Genomic DNA, 22,104 nt, shown 5'->3' on the forward strand with positions numbered 1-22,104 from the left:
AAACTTGGAAAAAAGTTACAGAAAGTAATTATAATGTAAAATCTCAAGAGCTGCTGATCTTACTTTATACCAATGTCATGAAAAACAAAAGCTCAGGCTTTCTTAGAGAACAAATATAAACACATTTCAAATCTAAAGGTTAAAGAGCTTAGCAAGGTTGTAAGGAGCTAAACATAACCTTTAGAATGTAAACATACACTGAATCATAACAAGCTCAGTCCATTTTGAGTTAGAACACAGTACAGTAACTTGATACTTGATTTAATTTTTAAGTGTCTGCTTTAAAAATATGCTTATTTCCACAAAACTGTTCAAAATGTCATGCTAATGATGGTCATCCAAAAAAGCAACCTCTACAGCCATCTAGTCATCTAAACCCAGACTCTACAACTGCTTATCAAAGTTACTTTCAGCTGTCTTCCTCTTCTGATCATCAGAGGCTGATTTTACTTAAGTTTTTTTTTCTCCTGAGAAGCTATCTGTTCCTGGTTTTGGAAGGCAGCATAAATATATCTCACCATACTGCTCAGTTTACAAGGGCGCAACATGTAACACAAATATCATGACACATTTATTTAAAAAAACTTGAAGCAAGGCAGGAAATCATCCTGGTATCATACAGTATGCTTTCCATAATGTATATTTCAGGGTTTCTAATAGGTCGCGTTATTTATTTATTCTTTTTATGTTTCTTAAGAAAGTGGGGAAATTCAAAATCATAAAGAACTATGTAATTTTGCATGAATATGAGAGATACTTAAATTCAGCTAGCTCTATCATGGGCTGAACCACAGACTTAATACTATGGCACCAGGTGAGACAAAGGAACACAGAAAATTAAAAGGTAAAACTCTTACTTGACTAACAAATTTAGAGGACAGAAACTAAGCTATAATTTAAAAACATTAAATTATGGATGCTTAGATGTTAAAGCAATCATTCTACTAATAGTTAGAAAAGATAAATATGAAAGTAACACAACCAACTATGTACTTTCATATATACAGCAAGAGAAGTTTCCTTTATGCATTGTCTATTAAGCTAACTTTGTAGTGGAATGAATCAACCTGTCCCATAATTTTCAAACATAACTAATACATATTCTGGTATTCGCAAACTATGAAAGACTAAATAATTATCTGGTCACTAGCATATTTAGCAACTGGTAATTTCTATGTGTGTAATTTCTCACAGACTGTACCTGCTGAAGGGCCAGTATACTGTTTCTGTCTACATCAAGTTGGGCCATTTTCATTTTCTCTTTCAAGTTAAACAACATTTGCTGATACTCTAGGAGTTCATCATCTTTTGAAGCTAAGATTTTCTGAAAACAAGATAAAACACCATCAGAACACTTGAAATAATTCCTAAAAATAATAAAAAGTATTAAAAATACCTTCCATTCTTCAACTTTTGCATTTACAGCTGCCATGAGTGGATCGTCTTCTTCATTCTTTGCTTTCAGCTGGTCTGAAAGCTCCTGAACCTAGAAATGCCATTTGGATGAGTATCACATCACAAAAATGTTTTGCTTAACCAATATATATGTACAAACACACTACATCAAGGACGTACAATTTAACAGAGTAGCATTACAGCAGCAAGGGAAGGTCATGACTCTTAAGAACAGAGTATGACTAACATTTTGTACAAAAAAAGTTTGTGATCTGCAGTCAAGTTTTAAAATTTGCACAAAATGTAAAGATCACACTACTTTTAGAGAGTGTTATTTCAGTAGAGCATATGTTTTTAACTGGATATGTTGAATATTTTTTAATTTAAGCTAACATATGAAAATACAGGATAAACCTAAAAAAATTACATTCAATAATATGAGTCAGTTCTTACTTGAAATTTGTACTGTTCTTTCTCTTTTCTTAACTGGTCCATAACAATATCAGATTGTTGCACAATTAGTTTCATTCTGTTATATTCATCAGTCATCTTCTCCATTTCTTGCACTGATTCCTCAAGATTCTTCCTCATTTCTTGGTTTTGAATGTCTAACTTCTCATTAGCTTCAGTCAAATTCTGCAAAATTAAGAAAAAAGCTGCTTTTAAAATTCTTAATACCCGAATAAGCACAAATTGATAGCTACCTTAAACGTAAGACTTGAAAGTCTTACATGAAATTAGCACAGAAGATAGTATTTCAGCTCTAGATCAATTTCAACAAATCCTAACAGCAAATAAAAGGCGTATCTCCCATTGCCAGTAACTTCATTACCTCTGCCAGATTCACAGATGCAGAGTATATGCATCACAGAATCCAAATGCTTTATGAATCCCCTTACTCCACATGACTTGATCTGTAAATTGACAAAGCTTTGTGAAAACACTATTGTCAGTCTAATAAATACTCAATAGCATGTATAAATTTTACCTGTATTTCATCCAAATACTGGACAAGCTCAAAGTTCTTTTTGGACAACTGTGATCTGTAATCAGAATCCTCTCCTCTTCGTAATAGAAATGTTTCTTTTTGAGAATCTATTTGCCTCTGATAGTCAACTACATCCTGACGCAATTGTTCATTCTGCACAGAAAGCAATCCAAACTTAAATCTATTTTGAAGAGTTGAAGACAAGTTGTTGCTTTTCTAGCAAGCTAACACAAAGAGCTAAGACAGTCAAAACCCATCCAAATTCCTACAATCTGCTTTTAAAAAACTTAGAAGCCTCACCTTTTTCTTTATGTGTTTTTTCTTCAGATTAAAAAGGAGAGAACAAGACCAAGAGGACAAAGCATGAAAAATATTAGAAATTATCTTTGCTTTAGGAAGACTAAATAGGAATCAACATAGAGACAAAATAAAACAGAGTTTTCTATACACCTGTGCATGTATGTACACACAGACGTAAAAAGGGCATTTTGAGGAATGATTCTCAAGGTTCCCTCCCCCCACGACATTAATTTTACTTTTGCTGTCTGTTTTATTCTCTCAGAGGCCAAGATTACAGGTATTAAATGCTATAAAACATGCATTTTTTCTAAAAACAACTAGAAAAATGTTTAAAGAGAATGATTAAAAAAAAATTCTAGTAACAAAGAATGTTAACTCTATCTTTGCATTTATTGTTATATTAACTTTTGACTTTTTATAATTTTATTTTAACCAATCTGACAATCTTGGCAAATGCAGCAAGCACATACCAAATCCTGCCTAATACCTACCAAATCTATTTGACAATAGCATTTAAGAAAAATACTAAAAATTCAAAACACAAAATCCAGACAAAATTAATGCACAGTAGGACTATGTAAATTCACATGTAGACACCTCCTGACCTCAATTAACTAAGTTTCATTTGAGCAAACGTACTATATATTTGCTAAACATGATTAAAATTCTATATTCTCTTTGTACCAGTAACCAGGAAATGTTTTAAAACGGAATTAAACGTCATGCCACACCAAAGATTATAAAAACAGAAAGCTAATAATATATATATAAATAAAGTTAAAAATACAGTAAATCAGCAGTAATTCTTTACTAACCTCTCTCCTTAATTTGATGTTTTCATTTTCAGCATCTTCATTTCGAAGAGCAAGCTAAAACAAGATGGAAAACCTTTATATGTAGCACTAACACCACAAACTATGAAAACAAAGAACTCCAGAAACAAAACAGAAAACGAATGCACAGTGGTCCTATTTCATCAGTGTTTTTTTAATTTCAGAGGCTCTTTTCAGAACATCAACTTTTCAAAAGATGTGCCAGAACAGCTTTTAGAGATGGCAAGCTGAAGTCCTTCTTACCTGTTCATTCACTTTCTTCTCTTTTTCCAATTCTTTTTCTATATCTGTTAACTGTCTCTCTTTTTGTTCTAATTGTTTTTCCAGTTGGTGGATCTCATCACGCAAAAAACGAGTATCACGACCACCAGCAGATCTTTGCGCCATCTTAAGAGCATTAAAATAACATTATAAATATAGTACAATTCTTCAAAATAGAAAGAACTGAAAAAACAAAGCAGATGCTAAGACTAACGTTCTTAATGTTCAGGAAAAGCAACAGGAAAGGCTCACCAGCTTCTTTCAACAAAACCCAGAAATCTCTAAAAATAAATGGGATTTATTCAAGTATAAAAAAATTCATTGTACATACAGCTCTTTGCAAACCTGAGGCTGGTGAATATTCAAAAGCCAAGAGAAGTATTAACTAAAATGTAGGGCTATTACATCCCTTTACTAGATTAAAATACGAGTCTAAAAAACCTCATTTAAAAAACCCCATCAAACAGCACTCTATAAACTAACAAAATTTTAAAACATACCTCTAATTCATTTTGAAGTTTCATCACCTTTGTTTTAAATTGATTTTCTGTTAAAATAGAACAGATACAGTGAATTACCCAACAAGGTAAAAAGTAGCTAAAACAACAATGGTTAACCTTAGTCTTTAAATATTTGGCTTCACTGAAGCAATTGACTTCAGAGCAGCTGGCATTTTATTCAGTTCCTGGAACTTAAAAAACCCCTAAAAAATACATTTAACAAATAATTTAGGAACAGCATAAAAAGGCTTGCTTACCACATTTGGCTTGCTCTTCCCCAGCTTTTTCAACTTCTTCTAGTGCCAGCTCTACCTCTTGAGCTTTCATCTGGGAAAAAAAGTATAGTAAACAAAGAAAAAATATTTACTACTAACGTAAATCAAAAGATTTTTCCATAGACCTCATGTTTAAAATGATGAACACACTTACAAAAGAACATAGATTTTTCTCTTTTTAAACAAATGAAACCACTCCCATTTTTCCCCATGTCGACAACTAAGAAGTTCAGATTGTTCAAATATCTTCTTTAGTAATTTATTCTACAGGGCAAACTAAGCATTCAAAAGCATATTGCTGAGAATTAAGAACAGTAAAAAAGCCTCTCTAAAACCAATGTGCTAACCTATGCTGCTGTTATTTTTTGCTTTCAGTACATTTGTGAGTAAATACAAGAGTAGATTTATAGGATCACTTTTAGGATGGTGGTGTTTCTTCACTCATAGTGACATTTTTATTTACCCTAGAACATCAACCTACCACAAAAGCTTCTATTAAAGTTAAAATCATTAACAATAACTTAGAACATCTAACCAATTTTTGAGATGTTTGTTTGCATTTTCCACCTATAAAACTAAGGTTCCTTAACTATATAACTATGTTAGTCCTATTCACTTTACTTCCCACTGCTACATGCCCTAATCCCAACAGCTACAAGTAGATACTGTGGTGCAAGCACACATTTAGCATATAAATGCTCTTAGGAATAACCAGTGTGTTGAATGCAGGAAAAGGGGAAAAAAAAAGAGTAATGATGGTTTCATTTAAACAAAAAATAAACAAATGTATCTGCAGAATTGTAGAAAGTGAGGATTAATACAAACCTTCATTAGCGACTGAGTAATTTTAAAAAGGTGTATCAGTTGTTCCGGAGTTTCAGTTTTTAAGTCTTTCCCATCAACCTAAGGAAAGAGACAACAGTGTTTTTATACAAATATCAATGAAATCCACAAAATAAATCAGAGACAGTTTAGGGAAGAATGCATAACAAAACCCCTATGTTCTGTTTTCCCCTTGAGTACCTTGGACATGGTCTCCAGCAATCTGTCCGCTAGTTCCTCTTGACGAGGCAGAGCATCTGGATCAACTTTCATAAGCTTCTTCCAATCTAAAATGGGTGCCATATTGAATTTATAATTTTTCCTGGAACAAAAATTTAAATAACAATTATCAGACATTATCAGTGCCAATCAATTTTATGTCAAATGATTTAAAGGAGACTGGCCACTGAACCACACAAGATGATTCTAATAACTGTATTGATTTTGTAACACTGATTAACATTGTGTTCACATTTTGGTCTACTGCAAACAAGGAGACTATAGTAATTTTTCTTTAAGTTAAAAATTACATCATGCATACTCAATGAATTTGTGACACTAACTGTGAAGATCAGGACATATGTGAAAACTCTATTTTAACTTTAACATCCTTCTTTTCCTCCCCACCTCTCAATGTGGTATTTTTATGTTAATGAACAAACACAACTGGATGCCCTTTGAACCAGCCCTTGTAGGATAAACATCTCTTTACAGTCACAAAATCATTATTTCTCATATTTAAAACAAAACCAATACCTGCTTTAGTTTGATACTATGAGCATCCATTTCTTGACATTAATTTCTAAGACATTAAATTCTTGTATTAAATATCCTTTCTTTTGATTAGAATACTTGAATTGATAAAGGACGGTAAACAACCTGGAAACTGACAAAAATCTGATCAGAAAGTGGTGCAAAGTTTTGTTCTTCTGCTTACCTACTGATTGCTGTGGGCCGCAGTAACTTCTGATATACCTGAAAGTCAATGCAGTATCTGAAAAAGGCAGAAGGGATTGGAAGTCCTGGATTATTCTATTCTCTGGAGCTGCCTCTAGCCTTTATTATCAATATTTCGAAAATTAAATTCTGCCAAGTTTAAAACAGAACATTTTTTAACCTACTTATTGTCCTACATTATGAATATGGCATAAATGGTTAAGAAAATTAAGAAAGAAAACTAACTAGAATATTAAATTCATTATTATTCAAAAAACTAATGATACAGCAGGGATATACATTTTATAGAAAAAAAAATCAAGCTCAAGCAATAACTGCAACAATACTCTATGCTCAGCATGATATTTTGAAATCTGTTCCATCATGTACCCTGTTCATCATTCAGCAGTTTAAAGACTCAACAACTAAAACCTCGTTCCTTAATGAAAGGCTGAACTAGTATTACTTTCCCCAAAAATATGCCTAAGCAGTCTGAAAGAACAGCTGTAAGACTTTGAAATCCAGCTGTATGCTTAAGAGATGATAAAAATCAACTTTTCCTCATCTTTTCTGACTACGTGAACTGCTTGAGAGCTCCCCTATACTTACCATTTCTTCAGTGTTTGCTAAATGTTTTCGAAAACATGCATTCCATATAATCCATGACTCCGAAAGGATGACATCATATATACATTTTTGCTTTTCTGCTTTGTCATAGACAGCAAAGGAAAATACGAGAAAACCACATGCAGGCACATACTGATCTTGGCACTCCTGCTTCTTCAGTTAATTGAATACTACTTGATTTCATTAACATACTTGTTGAAGGGTTGTTTTTTTAAAATATATTAATTTTTTCTTAAACAATGAGACGTACGAATTATGGGTATGAAATACCTGACAATCAAAACTATTCTGAAAGCAACCTTACTACTGTCAATCTCTTCCTACTTTCCAGCTTTCAAATCTCTTTTTCTCTTAACTTAAAAAATAACGTCTTAAGAAAGTATCAGTCCTAAAATTTTATCCAACAGGAGAGATATCTGTACATAAAATAATCCAACTTGCGGGGAGACCAGCTATAGTAAGATGTGGGGGGCACAATCTAAGCATACAGTATCTTCCACAGTATGTACATACTTAAGGACAATAAGAGAGAACTTATTTAATTGAAGAGTTTTCTATCATAAAATTTAGCTGATCCCTTGCCCTCAACTAGAACCTGTGCTTTTAGTTGACAGATGATCTGTGTGGTGAGACACTGAGATCACGACTCTACAAAAAGTGTGAAATAGATGTGCATTTGACATTAGTTATCGCAAGATTTTCTTGACTTACTCAAGGAATCAAATATACATAAAATGGCCAGATGTTACAAAGTTCAGCAAGGGCAGATAGAAAAGGAGGTCTGGTGGGCATGCTTAAGTACCGTCAGAACAATAATGTCCTGTGCTGCCTACAGGAAACCACGTAAAAAGGCAGCTAAGCTACCATGCGGATACCTTATCATCACAGTGAAATTAAGTACCAGTAGGAATTGCTGTTCTTTTTCCATAAAGGTGTGTACTGCGCGTAGCACAGTGTCATGCATACTAGAGCAAGACTGAATACCAAGAAGCAGCACAGTCATTCAGGAGATGTGCTCTGCTAACTCTGTATTAGTTTACCAGGACTAACTCAGTTTAAGCTACTTCTGATTTTCAAATTACATTACCCAGACTAGCTCTTATCTACTAGCTCTACAGAGCACTCGATCTTAACTTCAAAGCCACGACCAAAATGGGATCTTGTGCAGGGTTCCTATTTTCTTCCCATTTGTATATCCCAGCCCCGGGAATGATAACCGTGACAGACCGCGATCCCTCCAGGATGCTGCCGAGAGACAATTTTGCCTCCATTTCATCTGACTCTGCCGAATTAGCGGATTGCCTTATTTTGCGTCCACCTTCATCGCGGGGCACAGCTGAGGCATCAGTCGAGAGCAGACACTGCCGGCTGTAACCTTCCCCGGGCACCGCGCTGCGACGATGCCTGCGCCCGGACACTTCTACCTGGGACCCGCGGCCCCCCCCCCGCCGCCGGCCCGGCTGCCCGCCGTCCGTCGCGCTCCCAGGGGAGCGCGGGCCGCCCCGGCCGGCGGCACCGCCGAGCGCAGCGATCTCGGCCTCCTTCCTCAGAGCAGCGCCGCGCCTGCCCGCGGCCGCCGGGCACCCCCCGCCCCTTGACCTCACCGCTCCCCGAGGACGGCGGTGGCGGCGGAGGCCGCTGCTAGGCGACGCCATCAAATTCTCCCGCCGGCTCCGCTCCCGGGGACTCGGACACTCGTGGGCGCGGGGAAAGTCAACGCTCCGGCCGGGCAGTCCCGGTACCGCACGGCCGCACAGGGGGGAGACGGGCGGGGCAGGGCGCGATCCCACTCGGGCGAACCGCTGCACCAGGGCAACGGCGCAGGGCCGCAACCCCACGCCGCTGGCGGCGGACTGCGTGTCCCAGCGTGCCGCGCGGCTCCTCTGGGACTACAGCTCCCGGCATGCTTCGGGGCCCGCCCTTCCGCGGGGGCGGTTTCCCGACAGCCTTTGCTGGCCGGAGGGGGGGTGGTGGGGGGGGGGTCGCTGCGCGCGTGTGCGGTGTCCGGTGACGGCGGAGCGAGCTGTGGGCGGTGGCGCCGGTAGCGGTGAGGCCGCTTTCTCGGGTACGGCGGGCAGCGGGCTGTTCCCCCGCAGATGGGATTTGGGGGACGGGAGGGTTGGGTCGGGCGTAGCTGCCGCCCGCGGTAGTTTCCCGCGGCGGCGGGTGGTCCTCTCTCCCCTGGCCGTGCCTGCCGGGCCTCATCTGTGAGCCCTCCGCGCCGCTGAGCGCCGGGCCGCGGTGCGGCCTCGGCCCCTGGCCACGCTTCCCGGCCGCTTGAGCGGGGCACGGGCCCGAGCCCCGGCCCGGCCCGCTTCCGTCCTCAGACTTCCTGGCGGCGGCCGCCGCTTGCCCGGCCCCCTCCGCCCCCCCCGCGCTGGCCGTAGGTTTCGTGTCTCGCCCCAGGGCTGTGGGCAACATGCTCTTTCCCGCATGACTGACTGACCGGCGGGCTGCAGCACTGCCCAGGTACGCGTGTGCTTTGTGTGTGAGTATGTAATAGTCGGGGCCCAGAAGATAGCTTGCAGAGCAGTACAGGGAAAGATCACGTCTATAAACTCCTCGGATCCATTGAGTACTGGTGGCCAGCGAGGAGGTCCAAGCGTTGGTAGAGATCTGATGGCCAAAAAAAGTTTGGGATCCTGTGTTTTAGCTAAATGGGTGCAAACACGTCTTTTCAAATAAAAAAGGAAAACCAGCAACCACTTGAGGCGTGTGTATATCTTTGTATTCATTCAACAGCTGTGGAGAGCTGAAGGTGATTTGGTTTTATTTCTTAATGGAAAGAGAAAGGTGATCATAATGTCATCTTTGGACTCTTGCCTTTTTCTGCATTATTCATTGTTTTCTTTTTTTTTGTTGCGATCTCTTGATTAGTGTTGATATTTAATGAAGGCTGACAAGATGCAAGGTGCTTGGCACTCCCTATAGTTATGTAACTTAGTCCAGTCATGGCATAACTCTTAATTCTTGATTGAAAGTAAAGACTTATACCTCAGCCAGGGATTGGCTAATTACAACTCTATATTGGGTAAGAAAAGCAAACTTTGTAGTTAGGGAAGGGAAAAAGACTGGATTATATTTCATGAATGGGACATGTTACTAAAAATAAAATTCATTACGGTTAAGTGTAAAACAATGATTTCTTAGCAGGAGGGACTTCTATAGGTGGAGCAGGTGATCCACAGAGAATAATGCTGCCTTTCTGCAAGATGAGCTTTCAGGAAATGGATGCTCCTGTGATATAGAAAATAAAATAATCCATTGATGTTAGGATGCTTGTGAATAGGAACTCTTTTTTTTTTTTTTTATCTTTTTCATTAGGTTAACAAGCTTTAATGTGCTTTATTTAATGTGCTTCAGCATTTTTTGAGTGTTGTTCTGGTACCGAATCAATAGAAAATACGCCATTACGTATACTGGTAGTGAAACCACATTTAGGTTATAATTCTGTAGTGCAGCTGTTAAAGAAGATTGATGGAGAACTAAAGGGGATTTTGAGGTGGGCATGAAAACTTCCAAAAGCAAAAAAAGAGTGAAAAGAATGGACGTATTAACCCCACACAAAATGAGAAAAGGTTTAAAATACAGAATGGCTTAAAGCAAGTGAATTTGTTTTTCTTTTCTTCTGCGTCACATCTAATCGCGTGACAAACTTTGTATAAGTGGATCTTCTTTTAATGGAAATACATGCTTGTAGTTCTGGAGCCAAAAAACATTTTAGCTACATAGTACACAGCTTGACCTACCCTGATAGAAGAGTTAGGCATCCATGTTAAACCACAGTTTTGATAACAGTATGCCATTTCAAAGACCTAATACAAAAATTGCAATATGAAAGACCTAATGGAACGTTATCAAAAATACCACAAGAAGTCATATATAGACCAAGCATACTAAATAAGGACATGCATAGCAGAGTCTAAAGGCTGTCTTTTCAGCTTATGCCACCCATGTAGCTTTTGTTCATTTATTCTTTGGAATTAACAAACATGCAGTTTCTGCCGTTGGATTTCTAGAACACTGAGAGTGTTGATTAGCGTTATTTTAGAGACACTATTTTTACATCAGTGTCTTATGAGGAAACAAATCACGTTTTATGTAGTTATTCTAAATATAAAAGGTAATATTTTGTTACTGTTTGAATGTAGCAAAAAAAAAAATACCAAACCCACAACACCCCCAGCCCCCCTAAAGTTTGAGTTTGAAGTGTGAGATCCTATTAATCATTTTAAGGTATAAAATAAATATAAAATACCTTAAAATACAAATCATACCTGTGTGGTTTGTATTTCAACTGGCTGTTGCACCAGTTGCATTGAACAAATTGAAGCTAAACCACCAGCTAAACCAGTATCCTCATCTCATCCATTTTTAAATTGTTTTATGTTTTGATCCTCGTTTGTACCAGAGTCCTAAAATGTCCCGAATGTTAGTTCAGCTGCTTGGTTGCCAGCAAGCTCTTCACAGTCTTCTCCCAGGGAAATCTTTCCTCTGGCCTGCAACACGTGTTCCGGCTCCATGTCAGAGCTGCCATTCCTCATCTAGTTGATCCTTCAGAACTGTATGAAGAGAAGGCTGGGGGCCATTGCCTTGCTGGGGAATGAAGAGTATTTCAGATTAGTCCCATTCCTCTTGATCCTGTAGTATTTGCAGAGGAAGGTTGCCACAATAAAACTTTTCTTGTTACATTTATTCTGCTCTAGGATCTCCGCAGGATGAAAGGGGAATCCAGGCATGTTTTGCATTCTTCTTCCTCCCGTCTTCCCAAAAAATGCTTGCCTTCTCCTATATGAGATTCAAGCCCAATCATTTAAATCTCAGCTGTGCATCTAAGTTGTTTCATACTGGAGTTGTACCTTGGAGTGACATTTTTAAGAGAAGATAAATTTAAAGGCTGTGTTGGAAAGAGGCAACAGAAACAAAATTATGATCTCTTTCTGTCATTGAACACTCGTATCAAGTCAGCAGAAAGAGTATTCAATTTAGCCAAAAATAAAAATACAGAAAGGGTAGCAAGTAGGCAAGACAAATTAGGATGTTAGCAGAGCCTCAGAAGCTGAATTAAAATGCGATTTTTAAGTGAATATACTACTGGGTTTGGCAACTCATTGTATATATCTCTGCTGATATTCATCAGTTCGGCCACCACCTCTTAGATGAATTTGTTGCTCACCTGTTCAAAAATAAATCTAGGAGTGGTTTTAACACTTCTTTGTTTTCTTCCACCTTTGGTAATTTGATGGTTTTCAGTGTGAACTGTAAATATGTTTTAAACAGTTCAGGACCTTCAGTGGTTATCAAAGTACATGTATCCAGAGTCAATGAGGTGCATGACTTCTTTGGCAGCTCCTTGGTGTATGTCTATCTCTTCACTGGCTTTAGAACTCCAAACAGGAGAGTGGGAAGCCCACATTTTATGATCAGGTACGTGCATAAATGCTCATTAGTTTGTTTTCGAAGCTTTTCAAGAAACTACCTGATCCATACGCAAATTGCCTGTTTTTTGATTCCAGCAGCCTAATTGATATAACACAAAATTAAGTTCCTTGAGATTTACATAGTAATTATGCTTCACATTACACACATGAAGCGCTATTTATCAAAGTGACTCTGTGGAGTTGCAAACTCTGTTCCTTCGCTGATGCTTACATTGTCATCTCCAGAGAACTGTTGCAGTTTGAATATGGTTGGAAATGTTAACATCTTGGTATGACTGAAAAGTGTCAGGTGTATTTTTAATATCTATGAATATTTAATAAAGTGTGAATTAAAATATTCTCCAAATATGTGATAATAAAAAAAAAAATCAATCTTTAGATCATAGTAGTTCATGTTCTATTATGGACAGTGAATAAGGTGAATTTTAAAAAAAGTTTTCTAACAGCTTGAACTGACTTTCAAAATATTGACTGTATCAAAAGCTGCAAATAACAGTAATATGTCAATTATGCTGAGTATTTTCAGGAGTAGTAAGAGCTTTCATACAAAAGCTGGAACAGGTTGAAACTTTGCAATTGGGACATCTGTTTGAGATGAATTTTAATGATCACGTTTGTTCCTGTTAGTTTCTGTGGAAATACTCAGCAGGATTAGGTGGATTGTACAAGATTTTTCCCATACAGAAGTGCCATGGTTTTCAAATTCTCTATTACTGCCACTACCCATGTCTTTTTTTGTGAAGAAGAAAAGTGACTTGCATAGAACATTTTCCTTAAAGTAGGCTTCATCAGAACAGAGGTTGTTATTAGTGCCCTTCAGGGTATACAAGAGGCAAGTGCCATTACCCAGTATAAGAAAAATTTTAAATGTATGTTTAAGTTTCTAAAGTTAGGTAATAAGATGTGTCTAAACACAAATATATTTGCTCCTGCAAGGGTCTGTTGTTGATGTAAGGTAGCAGATAGCATGTTTATTAGGTGATAGCTAATTATGGAGTGCTAAATAGCTGTTGCATATTTAGCGATTGCAGCTGTATTCCTTTCTAAATACATACTTCCTAATTTTTCCTAAATTCATATGGGCAGAAAATGGCTCCCACACTCCCAAATCTCCCAACTGAGGATACTCTTAGAACATCATTATGCATTTTTTATTTGTTGAATTTTTTGTGCAGACTACTATTATTTTGCAGTATGCAATGCTAAACTGTCTGTAGTGTCATGGATTTGGTAGTGATTGTAAAGAACTATTTTGTTTTCCTACTTTTAGAAAAGAGTTTTGGGGTTGTTTTTTTGGTGTTTTTTGTTGCTGTTGTTATGTCTTACTCTTGTCTGTAATTCTTGAAGAAGACGACTGGATGAACTCGTAGAGGGTTCTCAACAAGTTGGAAGAGGAAAACTACATACCTTACAAGCCAAACCTGCTTGAGAGCTCTGGTTCTTGTCTGTCCTTTCCACTTAATGTCTCTGTACACGCATGAAAACAGTACAGTGCAAAATGCAGATTTCTGTGCCAAACAGCTTAAGAAAATTAGACTAACAATCAGGTGTTTTGCACAGCTTGGGTGTTCTGTTTTCCACAATCGTGCGGTTTCTGTCTTGCAAGGCTTATCTTGCTGCTTATTGTTTTCAGCTGTATATTCTTCATGACATGTTCAGATATTGTTGTAAATTAAAACATCCAACAGAGATCTTGGTAATAAAGTATGTGTCTGTCCTGATTTCATCCAGTCAAATGGGGGCTCTGTGGCAGTTCCGTAGACCACAAACTGGCAGTCATACAGCCCAAGGGGTCGTTAAGGTATCTGATGGGCAGTCTTACAAGCTGTGAAAGTAGCGGGTAGGTGGGATGAAAAAATAACTTGAGGGACAGTCAGTCTGTTTACATGTGTTGGAGCAGTCAGTGATGATTTTCCATCACAGCAAGCCTGTATTAACAAACAAGTTGTTAGGCAGCGTGTTTTACAGGTATTTATCAATACACCCATCACCAGGAGTGGTGAAGTACTGGCACTTGCAAGCCCATACTTGGGTTGATAGCAAATTTCAACATGTCTGTTGGGCAAGAACGGGAATATATCCACTCACCATGACTCACTTGAGGAGCCCAATCATACCAAGGCTTCAGCAGCCTCTAGCACATCTGTGATCTATGAGGTTCTCAGGCTTGCGTACTCCTTATATGGCTTCTTACTTTCCAACATCAAACTGATAACAGATTAGTTGGCGTGAAAAGACTGTTGGCTGCCAAATAGCAATTGCTGTTTTCCACTGAGATTAATGGCAAACATACTTTTGTCTGGCTTATCAAATACAGATGAGCTTTTATAAGCCTCCCTCTGTTCTAGTCTTGCATTCTCAATACGTTGGTGATCATTCCAGGTTTGAAACTTGGAGATTGGTAGTGGAGCCAGCTGTAGTAGCAGTTAGGAAGTAGTAGTTCTGATGGTAAGCCTTCCTCAAAATCTGCCTTGTTATGCTAACATAAAGGACTGCAACAGTATCTTTTCCATATTTATGCTTTAATTCAGCAAGTAGTCAGACCAGGTGGAAAAAGTAATTTTCCTAATTTTATGTATCTTTACAGTATATTTCAGGGAAATAAGGCCTTAGAATGCCAGAATGCAAGTTAGAAGTAGTAAAGTATCTGTGCTACAGTTTTATGTGCTCTATGGATTGTACGTGGCCTTGCATTTCCCGTTTTTCTCTTTGTGCTTGCCCTGGAAACAGATTGCTGGAAAATGGGGGCTCTTCCGGATTTCTATTATGCCTGTCTGTTGCCAAGACCTACTAGTGCTTTTGCACAGCAAAAATTTGAGAGGGATATAGTGTGATGCATTTGAGGTTACCACAGTTCAAGCAGCATGTTATGTGACTTTCTCCTAAAACCAGAACAATGCATTTTGTTGCATATGTTCATTCCTTACAGTAAACTTAGTAAGCTGTTCAGAATTGCCTGGAGTGTCTATGGCTCAAATACTTGTCTTGAAAGACCAAATTAGAGCCTTGTATTTGCAATCATACCTGTGATTGAAATGTGCATGTAAAAGAGAGGGCGAATTGCAAATTAAAAAATTGTGATGTAAAGGTGAATTTTTTCTGGAGTTCTCAAACAGGTTTCTCTGATGGTGGGCTAGCCACTTAAACCTGACTTTGGATGTAGCTAAAATCTTAATTTCTTTATGCCTAAGAGTTCCCTTTCATTCAGATAAAAACAGTGTTTTCCCTACAGTCGGCATGTAGGTAAATGTAGCTCTGTCAGGGAACAGCATGGTCAGTAGTGGCATAAAATTAGAGTTCCGGGTGGAAGAAATACTAGAAATTCAGAGCAAAAAGAAAGGCTTGTAAAAACATCAGAACTGCCTAGGAATAAGGGATGAGTAAAGTAGCTGTCTTGACATATATTCTGTGTAGGGAAAAGAAAAGTAAAAACCTACAAAAAGTAGTTGGGGAGCTAGCAATTAAGGTTGGTTAAGCTTTTCCTTTTGATAGGAAGCTATACTTAGGAATCTATCCTTTTTTTTTTTCCTAGTTGCGTAGCAGTAGGTGTTTCTGAAATAGGGTTGTTAAAGAATTACCTTAGAGTTACTCTTTGATACGCAAAGCAGTATCCGGAAGGGCTTGCTGCTTTAACCAATGTGGTGAACTTATATTGTTAATAAAGAAGTCCCAAGTCACCAAAAACCTACTCACCTTGCGCGGCTTTTTCTTAAAGGGTGAATTTAAATAAACTTTGCAGTTGGTTTTGTGTGGCAATATTATTTTGTCCCATTAATTTTTGGAACACGGTGTCTAAAAAAAGTAGGCTTTTATATTGGAAAATCATTACATGTTGTAGGTCCTTTTCAGATGTTACTGCTTTACAGTAGAACCAGTGAACTTCAAGAAGCAGAAAGTGCACGGTTCTGAAGCTGTTGCAAACAAGGAATTTCAAACTCTGTTTCTAGCAGGGTGAGAAACAGCAGTTTCTTCTCCTCCGCATTCTTTGGGGGGAGAACTAAACAAATTTGGTGAGTTGAAGTTCAAAAGTGGGCTGTGTTTTCATGTATCCCTGCAGTATGCTTTGTTTTATTTTTTTAATAAGATTTCTCTGGCTGCCAAGAAAACCATAAATATGTTCAGACTTAATCTTGGCTTGGTGTTTTAAAGTACTCTGATCCAGCCTGGCAAAAACATGTAGCAGCATCCTTTAACATTTAACATTTTTTTTTCCTTTTTTCTATTACAAAGGTGGTGACAGCTTTGAAAAAAGGCTTTTTCTTGGTTGAAGTAACACCAATAGCAAGTGCTCCAAGTACTACAAAAGGAAAAAAAAAAACTTCACTGCCATTATGTGAGTAACACCGAATGGATTGGTTTGATTCCTTTTAAATGATCTTTGTCCTGGTTTTTAGTTTAAGTGCACCTGCATCTTGTTGCACATGTATTCCTTCCTGTACCACTGCTCTTTTAGCACTAGTTGTGATAATGGTTGTCGTGCTTTCAGGCCCAGGCTGTAAACCACAAATGAGATATCTCTGTGGCCTGTTTTTAGAGCATAGTGTACTTAAACCTGAACACAATTAAAAAAACCCAACAAACCAAAGCAAAAAAAATCACCAGCATTTCAGGGCTTAGGACAATAAAACAGACTATAGCTTCCAAATAACTCATCAGCTTTAATGTGTGAACCCTGATAGACATAAGGCTAGTGTTCTTACATATTTATGGATCCACATTATCCGGCTAATCTTAGCTGTTCTGTGTCCTTACAGATGTTACCCTTCTCTAGTTTTGGGGAAAATGCTATATAGTTGTGTTCAATCATCTCTCCTTTTTCTCAAAACTAAGTCAGTGTTCAACACTCTGTAGCTTTTCAATATCTTTGGTCCCAACAGTTAGCAGTAATCCATACTGTGTCAACCAGGGGTCACAAAGAATGCCTTTGACCTGTAGTTACCTTCTTATTCTTCCAAGGCAGAAGAGTGTTTTCAAACAACCCAATACATAGTAATTTCACCTTTTGATCACGTCACCCACATATTATTTTTTAAATAATCATAAAACTGCTGTTTAATAATTTCTAGCGCTTAGGAAGTTTATGCAAGATGAGAGAAAATAATATAAGATAGAGTTCATTTGTAGTGTCTTTTTTTGCACGCTATTTTTGTTTAGACAGGGCTCTCATGAACATTCAGTGACATCAGAGCAATGGGCAGAGTTGAGAAAAAATGACCTTTTCATGAACTTCTGTGAAAAATGCAAATGAGCAAAGTGTGAGCTTCAATGGTAAGTTTAACTTTTTATTATTACTGATGTCCTCCTTTACCTCTTCTCGAACACCTGTATTTATGAAGTTCTTCAAGTTTCCTGTTTGTTCTTCAGAATGTATGAAATTTGTTTTTTAATTGCTTTTGAAATATTTTGAGAAACACCTTTAAACCTAAAAAACATGAAGAATTAACACACTGTCTGCCTTTTTGATAACTTAGTATTCTGTCTCTGTATGCTAAATTACTCAGGGTTCTAGAGAACTTAATTTTCATACTTCTCCAGTTTGCAGCATTCACTTGAACTGCATAGCTGTCTGCTAAAAACATCACAATTTATCATCAATCTTCTTTTTTTAGTTGTCGTGGTTTAACCCCAGCCAGCAACTAATCACCACACAGCCGCTCGCTCTCTCCCCCCGCCGGGTGGGATGGGGGAGAGAATCAGAAGGGTAAAAGTGAGAAAACTCGTGAGTTGAGATAAAGACAGTTTAATAGGTAAAGCAAAAGCTGCACGCACAAGCAAAGCAAAACAAGGAATTCATTCACCACTTCCCATCGGCAGGCAGGTGTTCAGCCACCTCCAGGAAAGCAGGGCTCCATCATGCGTAATGGTTACTTGGGAAGACAAACGCCATCACTCCGAATGCCCCCTTCTTCTTCCCCCAGCCTTACATGCTGAGCATGACGTCATATGGTATGGAATACCCCATTGGCCAGTTTGGGTCAGCTGTCCTGGCTGTGCTCCCTACCAGCTTCTTGTCACCTGGCAGAGCATGGCAAGCTGAGTGCTTGACTTAGTGTAAGCACTGCTTAGCAACAACTAAAACATCAGTGTGTTATCAACATTATTGTCATACTAAATCCAATACACAGCACTATACCAGCTGCTAGGAAGAAAATTAACTGTGTCCCAGCCAAAACCAGGACATTAGTAGAACATGAAATGTAGCAGTGTATCCAGCTTGTGTGAGGGCTTTTTAGGGGTGAGACTTTTTAATGAGAGTATTTCTTTTAAACACTAAATTGTGTAAGATGGATGAGACTTGAGGAAAGCTTTCTATCTTACTGATTTTTAGATATATAGTGTCATTAACTTCTAAAATATTGGATGTCTTAATTTGACTCTATTTATCAAGTTTAGTTTTTAATCAGTAAAACTACTCATGTTTCTGTCCATATATTTCAGCTTTTGTCCATGAAAACCCTTAGAGAAGATGGCTGATGTAAGCCTGAAGGAAGCAGCACTAATAGTTGGTGTGGTGGCAGCCTGCTACTGGAACAGTCTCTTTTGTGGCTTTGTTTTTGATGATGTTTCAGCAATTTTGGACAATAAAGATTTGCATCCTTCTACTCCGTTAAAAAATCTGTTTCAGAATGACTTCTGGGGCACTCCAATGTCTGAGGTAAGCTGTTTGTGAAACACTTGGAGGCAGTTAGGAAATGGAAAAAAAACCTTGCGGAGAGTTTTTATACTTTTTTTCCCTAATGTGGTTTTAAACAGAATAGTTTGTTTCCAATGGAATTTAGTGGTGCTAGTGTTTTGTACTATAAGATCAAGAACGGATGTTGCTTGTATTCTTTCCCTTTGTTCAATAAAAGAACTTGTAAGAAAATGAAGTCATATATCATGCTTCAAGATGCTGTGTGTTATCTAATTCCAATATCGAAATTGGACAACTCTGACCATTTTCCCTTCTCCTGCTGCAAAAGCTAGACATTGACATACAAGAGTATTTATTTCTAATTGCAGTCTGGAAGGAAAGGTAACACTCTTAAACAACAAAGCTAGGAGTTAAAGAATGAGTATTGAATCCATTAAGTTTATTTTAGTAGGTATGTTCATGTGAATTCAGAGTTTTTGGTTTGTAGCCCATGTAGAGTGGCTATGTTTTTATCTGAAAAGCTGCGTTGGCATTAAAGTTGTTGATAAACGTCATTAAATGGCAATGGCTAAAGGATTTACATGTAGTTTAGAAAGTTACACATGGTGCCATTGCTGAGCGAATGAATAAAAATTCTCTGACAGTCATAGGTTTTTTGCCTACCAAGGCATTCTGCCTTGTGATCTTCTCCTTCCTTATGTTCATAACATACAGGATTAGTTCCTAGTGAGATACTAATTGCTAGCTCTGCAAATAGACTTTGATACATAATTTTCATATAACCTTGTAATGAAAGCTTCCAGACTCTTTTTCAGATGCCATCTAGTCCTGTAGCCATTGAGAGTAAGTGGGTTCTTAAACTCCTCCCAGTAAAATTTCAAGTAATACTTTTCAACATATTTTTACTCCAAAAAAACCCTAACTATGTGGAGTGGGAGAAAGCCATCTCATTGAGTGTTGATTTTGCACTTAAAACCAAGTGAAAGTCAGGTTAATTTTAACTAAATGAAGTCAGATTAATTTGATCGTTCATGGCTTTCAAAATATTTTTTCCTGTCTTGCGTTTTTGTCTGTCTGTATGTGCAATTTGGTTCCCTGTCCCTGCCCCCCAGTTTTTTCTTACATTTTCTTCCTTTGTTTTACGGACATACTCAGCAATATATCAACGGGCTGTGGGTTGACAAATGCATTTTGGAACAGGAAGATGGTGTTAAGTGTAGTTTTTAAAAGGGTTTATGGATGGAGTAACTGGCAACATAGACATATTGACTGGTGGACATACTGAAAATATGTAGATAATACATTTAACTGAGCGCACCAAATTTTTATTTTGTAAAATACTGATCTAAAACATGAAATGCCAGAATTATCAAAATACTTGAATAATACATTAAAACTATGTGGAAGTAGGAAAAATAGTCAGAATTAACTTCTCTGTTTAACATTTTAATTTTAAATTGAGTTTTCATTTAATGCACTAGATGATTTTTTTTTTAAAGTATTACTGATTTTCAGGTCTTTATTTTGAAGGTAGATGCCTGAGAATAGAGGGGGGAATCATGTATGCGTAGATTTTTAGAAAGATATTTTGGAGTAAAAGTTCCTTTATAAGCTGGTGGTGACTGATTGATTTATTTATTTTCTTTTAGGAGAGGAGTCATAAATCTTATCGTCCCCTTACAGTTCTTACGTTTCGCTTAAACTACTTGTTCAGCGAGTTAAATGCAGTTTCTTACCACTTCCTAAATCTGGTCTTTCATGTGGTGGTTTGTGTAGTTTTCCTCAAGGTCTGTAAGCTTTTTCTGGACAACAGGAGCAGCGTAGTTGCATCCTTGCTCTTTGCAGTGCACCCAATACATACTGAAGCGGTAGGTATAGCTGTGATGTGCTTAATTTGTTCAAGCTGTATTAATTGACCTTAAATTTCGTGGGGTTTATATCTGTTTATATATTGTAACTCCAACAAGTGTGTGATTTTACCAGTACTTACTCTGCCCTTTGCAATGAGTGGTGGAGGTGACAAATTCTAATGCTCACAATTGTTTGGTGTCCCATGCAGCTACTGAAAAATAATTAAAGAAACATTAATTTAGTTACTAAATAACTTAGGTCTCCGCTATGAACATTGGCTTTTATGATGATGGCTACTTTAACTTACATAGGCATTTGTGTTCTGTGATGATTCATCCAGTATCATATTTTGCAGATACTATGAATACCTTTGAATTCATTTCCAGGATTGCTAAGCACTCCCCTCTAGCTAATCACCAAGTCCTTTCTGTCCACTTTCTTTTATATCAATATATCTATCTCAGCAGGGCTTTTTCTGGGGTTGTTGTTGCTATGCTACATCCAGCTTAGGGCCATTCTGTTTGAACCTTCCGTTTTTGAACATATCCGATATAAGAAAGAGGAAATACCTTTCTTGCCTCTCATATTTACCTTTCCTTTGATTCTGAAGGAGTTTTTCACTGCTGTGAAAAGCATTATTTATACAAGCTGTCTGATTATATACTTTTTAATGGTCAACCAGGCTTGTAGTGTTGTGGAGTAAATGGAGTCTTGTGATTGCCATTCATTAGATTTGTTTCCATCAGAAACACTGATAAAGCAGATCTGTGGAATTCTCTGCAGTTCTTTCTTACCACTTAGATTGGCTTTCCTAGATTCCAATTCACACATGTTGCAAAGCCCATTCTCAGTCTCCTTTTTCTTACAGTATTAGCTGATTTTCAGAAAACTAAAAATGTTCAAAGCTTTTGTTTCTTTGGAGGTGTTATCCCACTTCCATTTTTGCTTTTTTTTTTTAATGTGTTTTTTTGGGGGGGAGAGGGAGATGTCTTTTGATCTTAAGAAAATGAGAAGGGTTTGCTCTTACCGTATGTTGTATTTTTTTGGTCCTGATTTGTTTGGGTAAAGAGTTAGCATCTCTCTCTCTTGTTCTCTAAAGACACAAATCCCTGTCAGTAGCAATTCAGTAGCCTGCATCTGTGTATTTTCAGCAAATCTTTATAGGAATTAAGTTCATGGGCTTTACAATTGGCTGCTATTTGAGCTACTGACATGTCCTTGCTAGAAGTTGTTAGTGGCAT

The 22,104-nt window shown here is 37.8% G+C and overlaps 2 protein-coding genes and 1 long non-coding RNA gene across 19 annotated transcripts in view; 1 reads left to right on the forward strand and 2 right to left on the reverse strand.

Annotated features, from left to right (window-relative positions):
- CEP290 (centrosomal protein 290) overlaps positions 1 to 8,803 on the reverse strand; it is a 55,330-nt gene extending 46,527 nt beyond the window's left edge. For 3 of the 13 annotated variants that reach the window (XR_012673745.1, XM_075150657.1, XM_075150656.1), the window contains exons 1-12: positions 6,920 to 8,803; positions 6,312 to 6,368; positions 5,576 to 5,696; positions 5,378 to 5,455; positions 4,535 to 4,604; positions 4,278 to 4,324; positions 3,760 to 3,903; positions 3,499 to 3,552; positions 2,384 to 2,536; positions 1,849 to 2,031; positions 1,397 to 1,486; positions 1,202 to 1,324 (exon numbers count right to left, since the gene is read on the reverse strand). Coding sequence is in view for 12 of the 13 variants with exons in the window: in XM_075150657.1 (XP_075006758.1) it covers positions 1,202 to 1,324; positions 1,397 to 1,486; positions 1,849 to 2,031; positions 2,384 to 2,536; positions 3,499 to 3,552; positions 3,760 to 3,903; positions 4,278 to 4,324; positions 4,535 to 4,604; positions 5,378 to 5,455; positions 5,576 to 5,677 (1,044 nt within the window). In the remaining variant the exon portion in view is untranslated. Of the gene's footprint in view, positions 1 to 1,201; positions 1,487 to 1,848; positions 2,032 to 2,227; positions 2,308 to 2,383; positions 2,537 to 3,498; positions 3,553 to 3,759; positions 3,904 to 4,277; positions 4,325 to 4,534; positions 4,605 to 5,377; positions 5,456 to 5,575; positions 5,697 to 6,311; positions 6,877 to 6,919 lie in introns of those variants that run through there. The other 10 variants (XM_075150655.1, XM_075150653.1, XM_075150721.1 and 7 more) reach the window with 7 other exon arrangements.
- A 119-nt stretch (positions 8,804 to 8,922) lies between these two features.
- On the reverse strand, positions 8,923 to 17,600 carry LOC142082644 (uncharacterized). The gene is made up of 3 exons (XR_012673775.1): positions 17,518 to 17,600; positions 16,605 to 16,696; positions 8,923 to 8,997 (listed from the first exon to the last, which is right to left on the reverse strand). It is a non-coding gene; the product is annotated as an uncharacterized LOC142082644 (long non-coding RNA).
- Positions 17,556 to 22,104, forward strand: part of TMTC3 (transmembrane O-mannosyltransferase targeting cadherins 3) — a 28,657-nt gene continuing 24,108 nt past the window's right edge. Inside the window, exons 1-4 of one of the 5 annotated variants that reach the window (XM_075150757.1) lie at positions 17,559 to 17,646; positions 17,988 to 18,125; positions 18,817 to 19,033; positions 20,662 to 20,880. In XM_075150757.1, the coding sequence (XP_075006858.1) occupies positions 18,845 to 19,033; positions 20,662 to 20,880 (408 nt within the window). In that variant the 5' untranslated portion in view covers positions 17,559 to 17,646; positions 17,988 to 18,125; positions 18,817 to 18,844. Of the gene's footprint in view, positions 17,647 to 17,987; positions 18,126 to 18,816; positions 19,034 to 20,661; positions 20,881 to 22,104 lie in introns of those variants that run through there. The other 4 variants (XM_075150748.1, XM_075150765.1, XM_075150775.1 and 1 more) reach the window with 4 other exon arrangements.

Source organism: Calonectris borealis, chromosome 1 (genome assembly GCF_964195595.1).
Source record: "Calonectris borealis chromosome 1, bCalBor7.hap1.2, whole genome shotgun sequence".
NCBI lineage: Eukaryota > Metazoa > Chordata > Aves > Procellariiformes > Procellariidae > Calonectris > Calonectris borealis.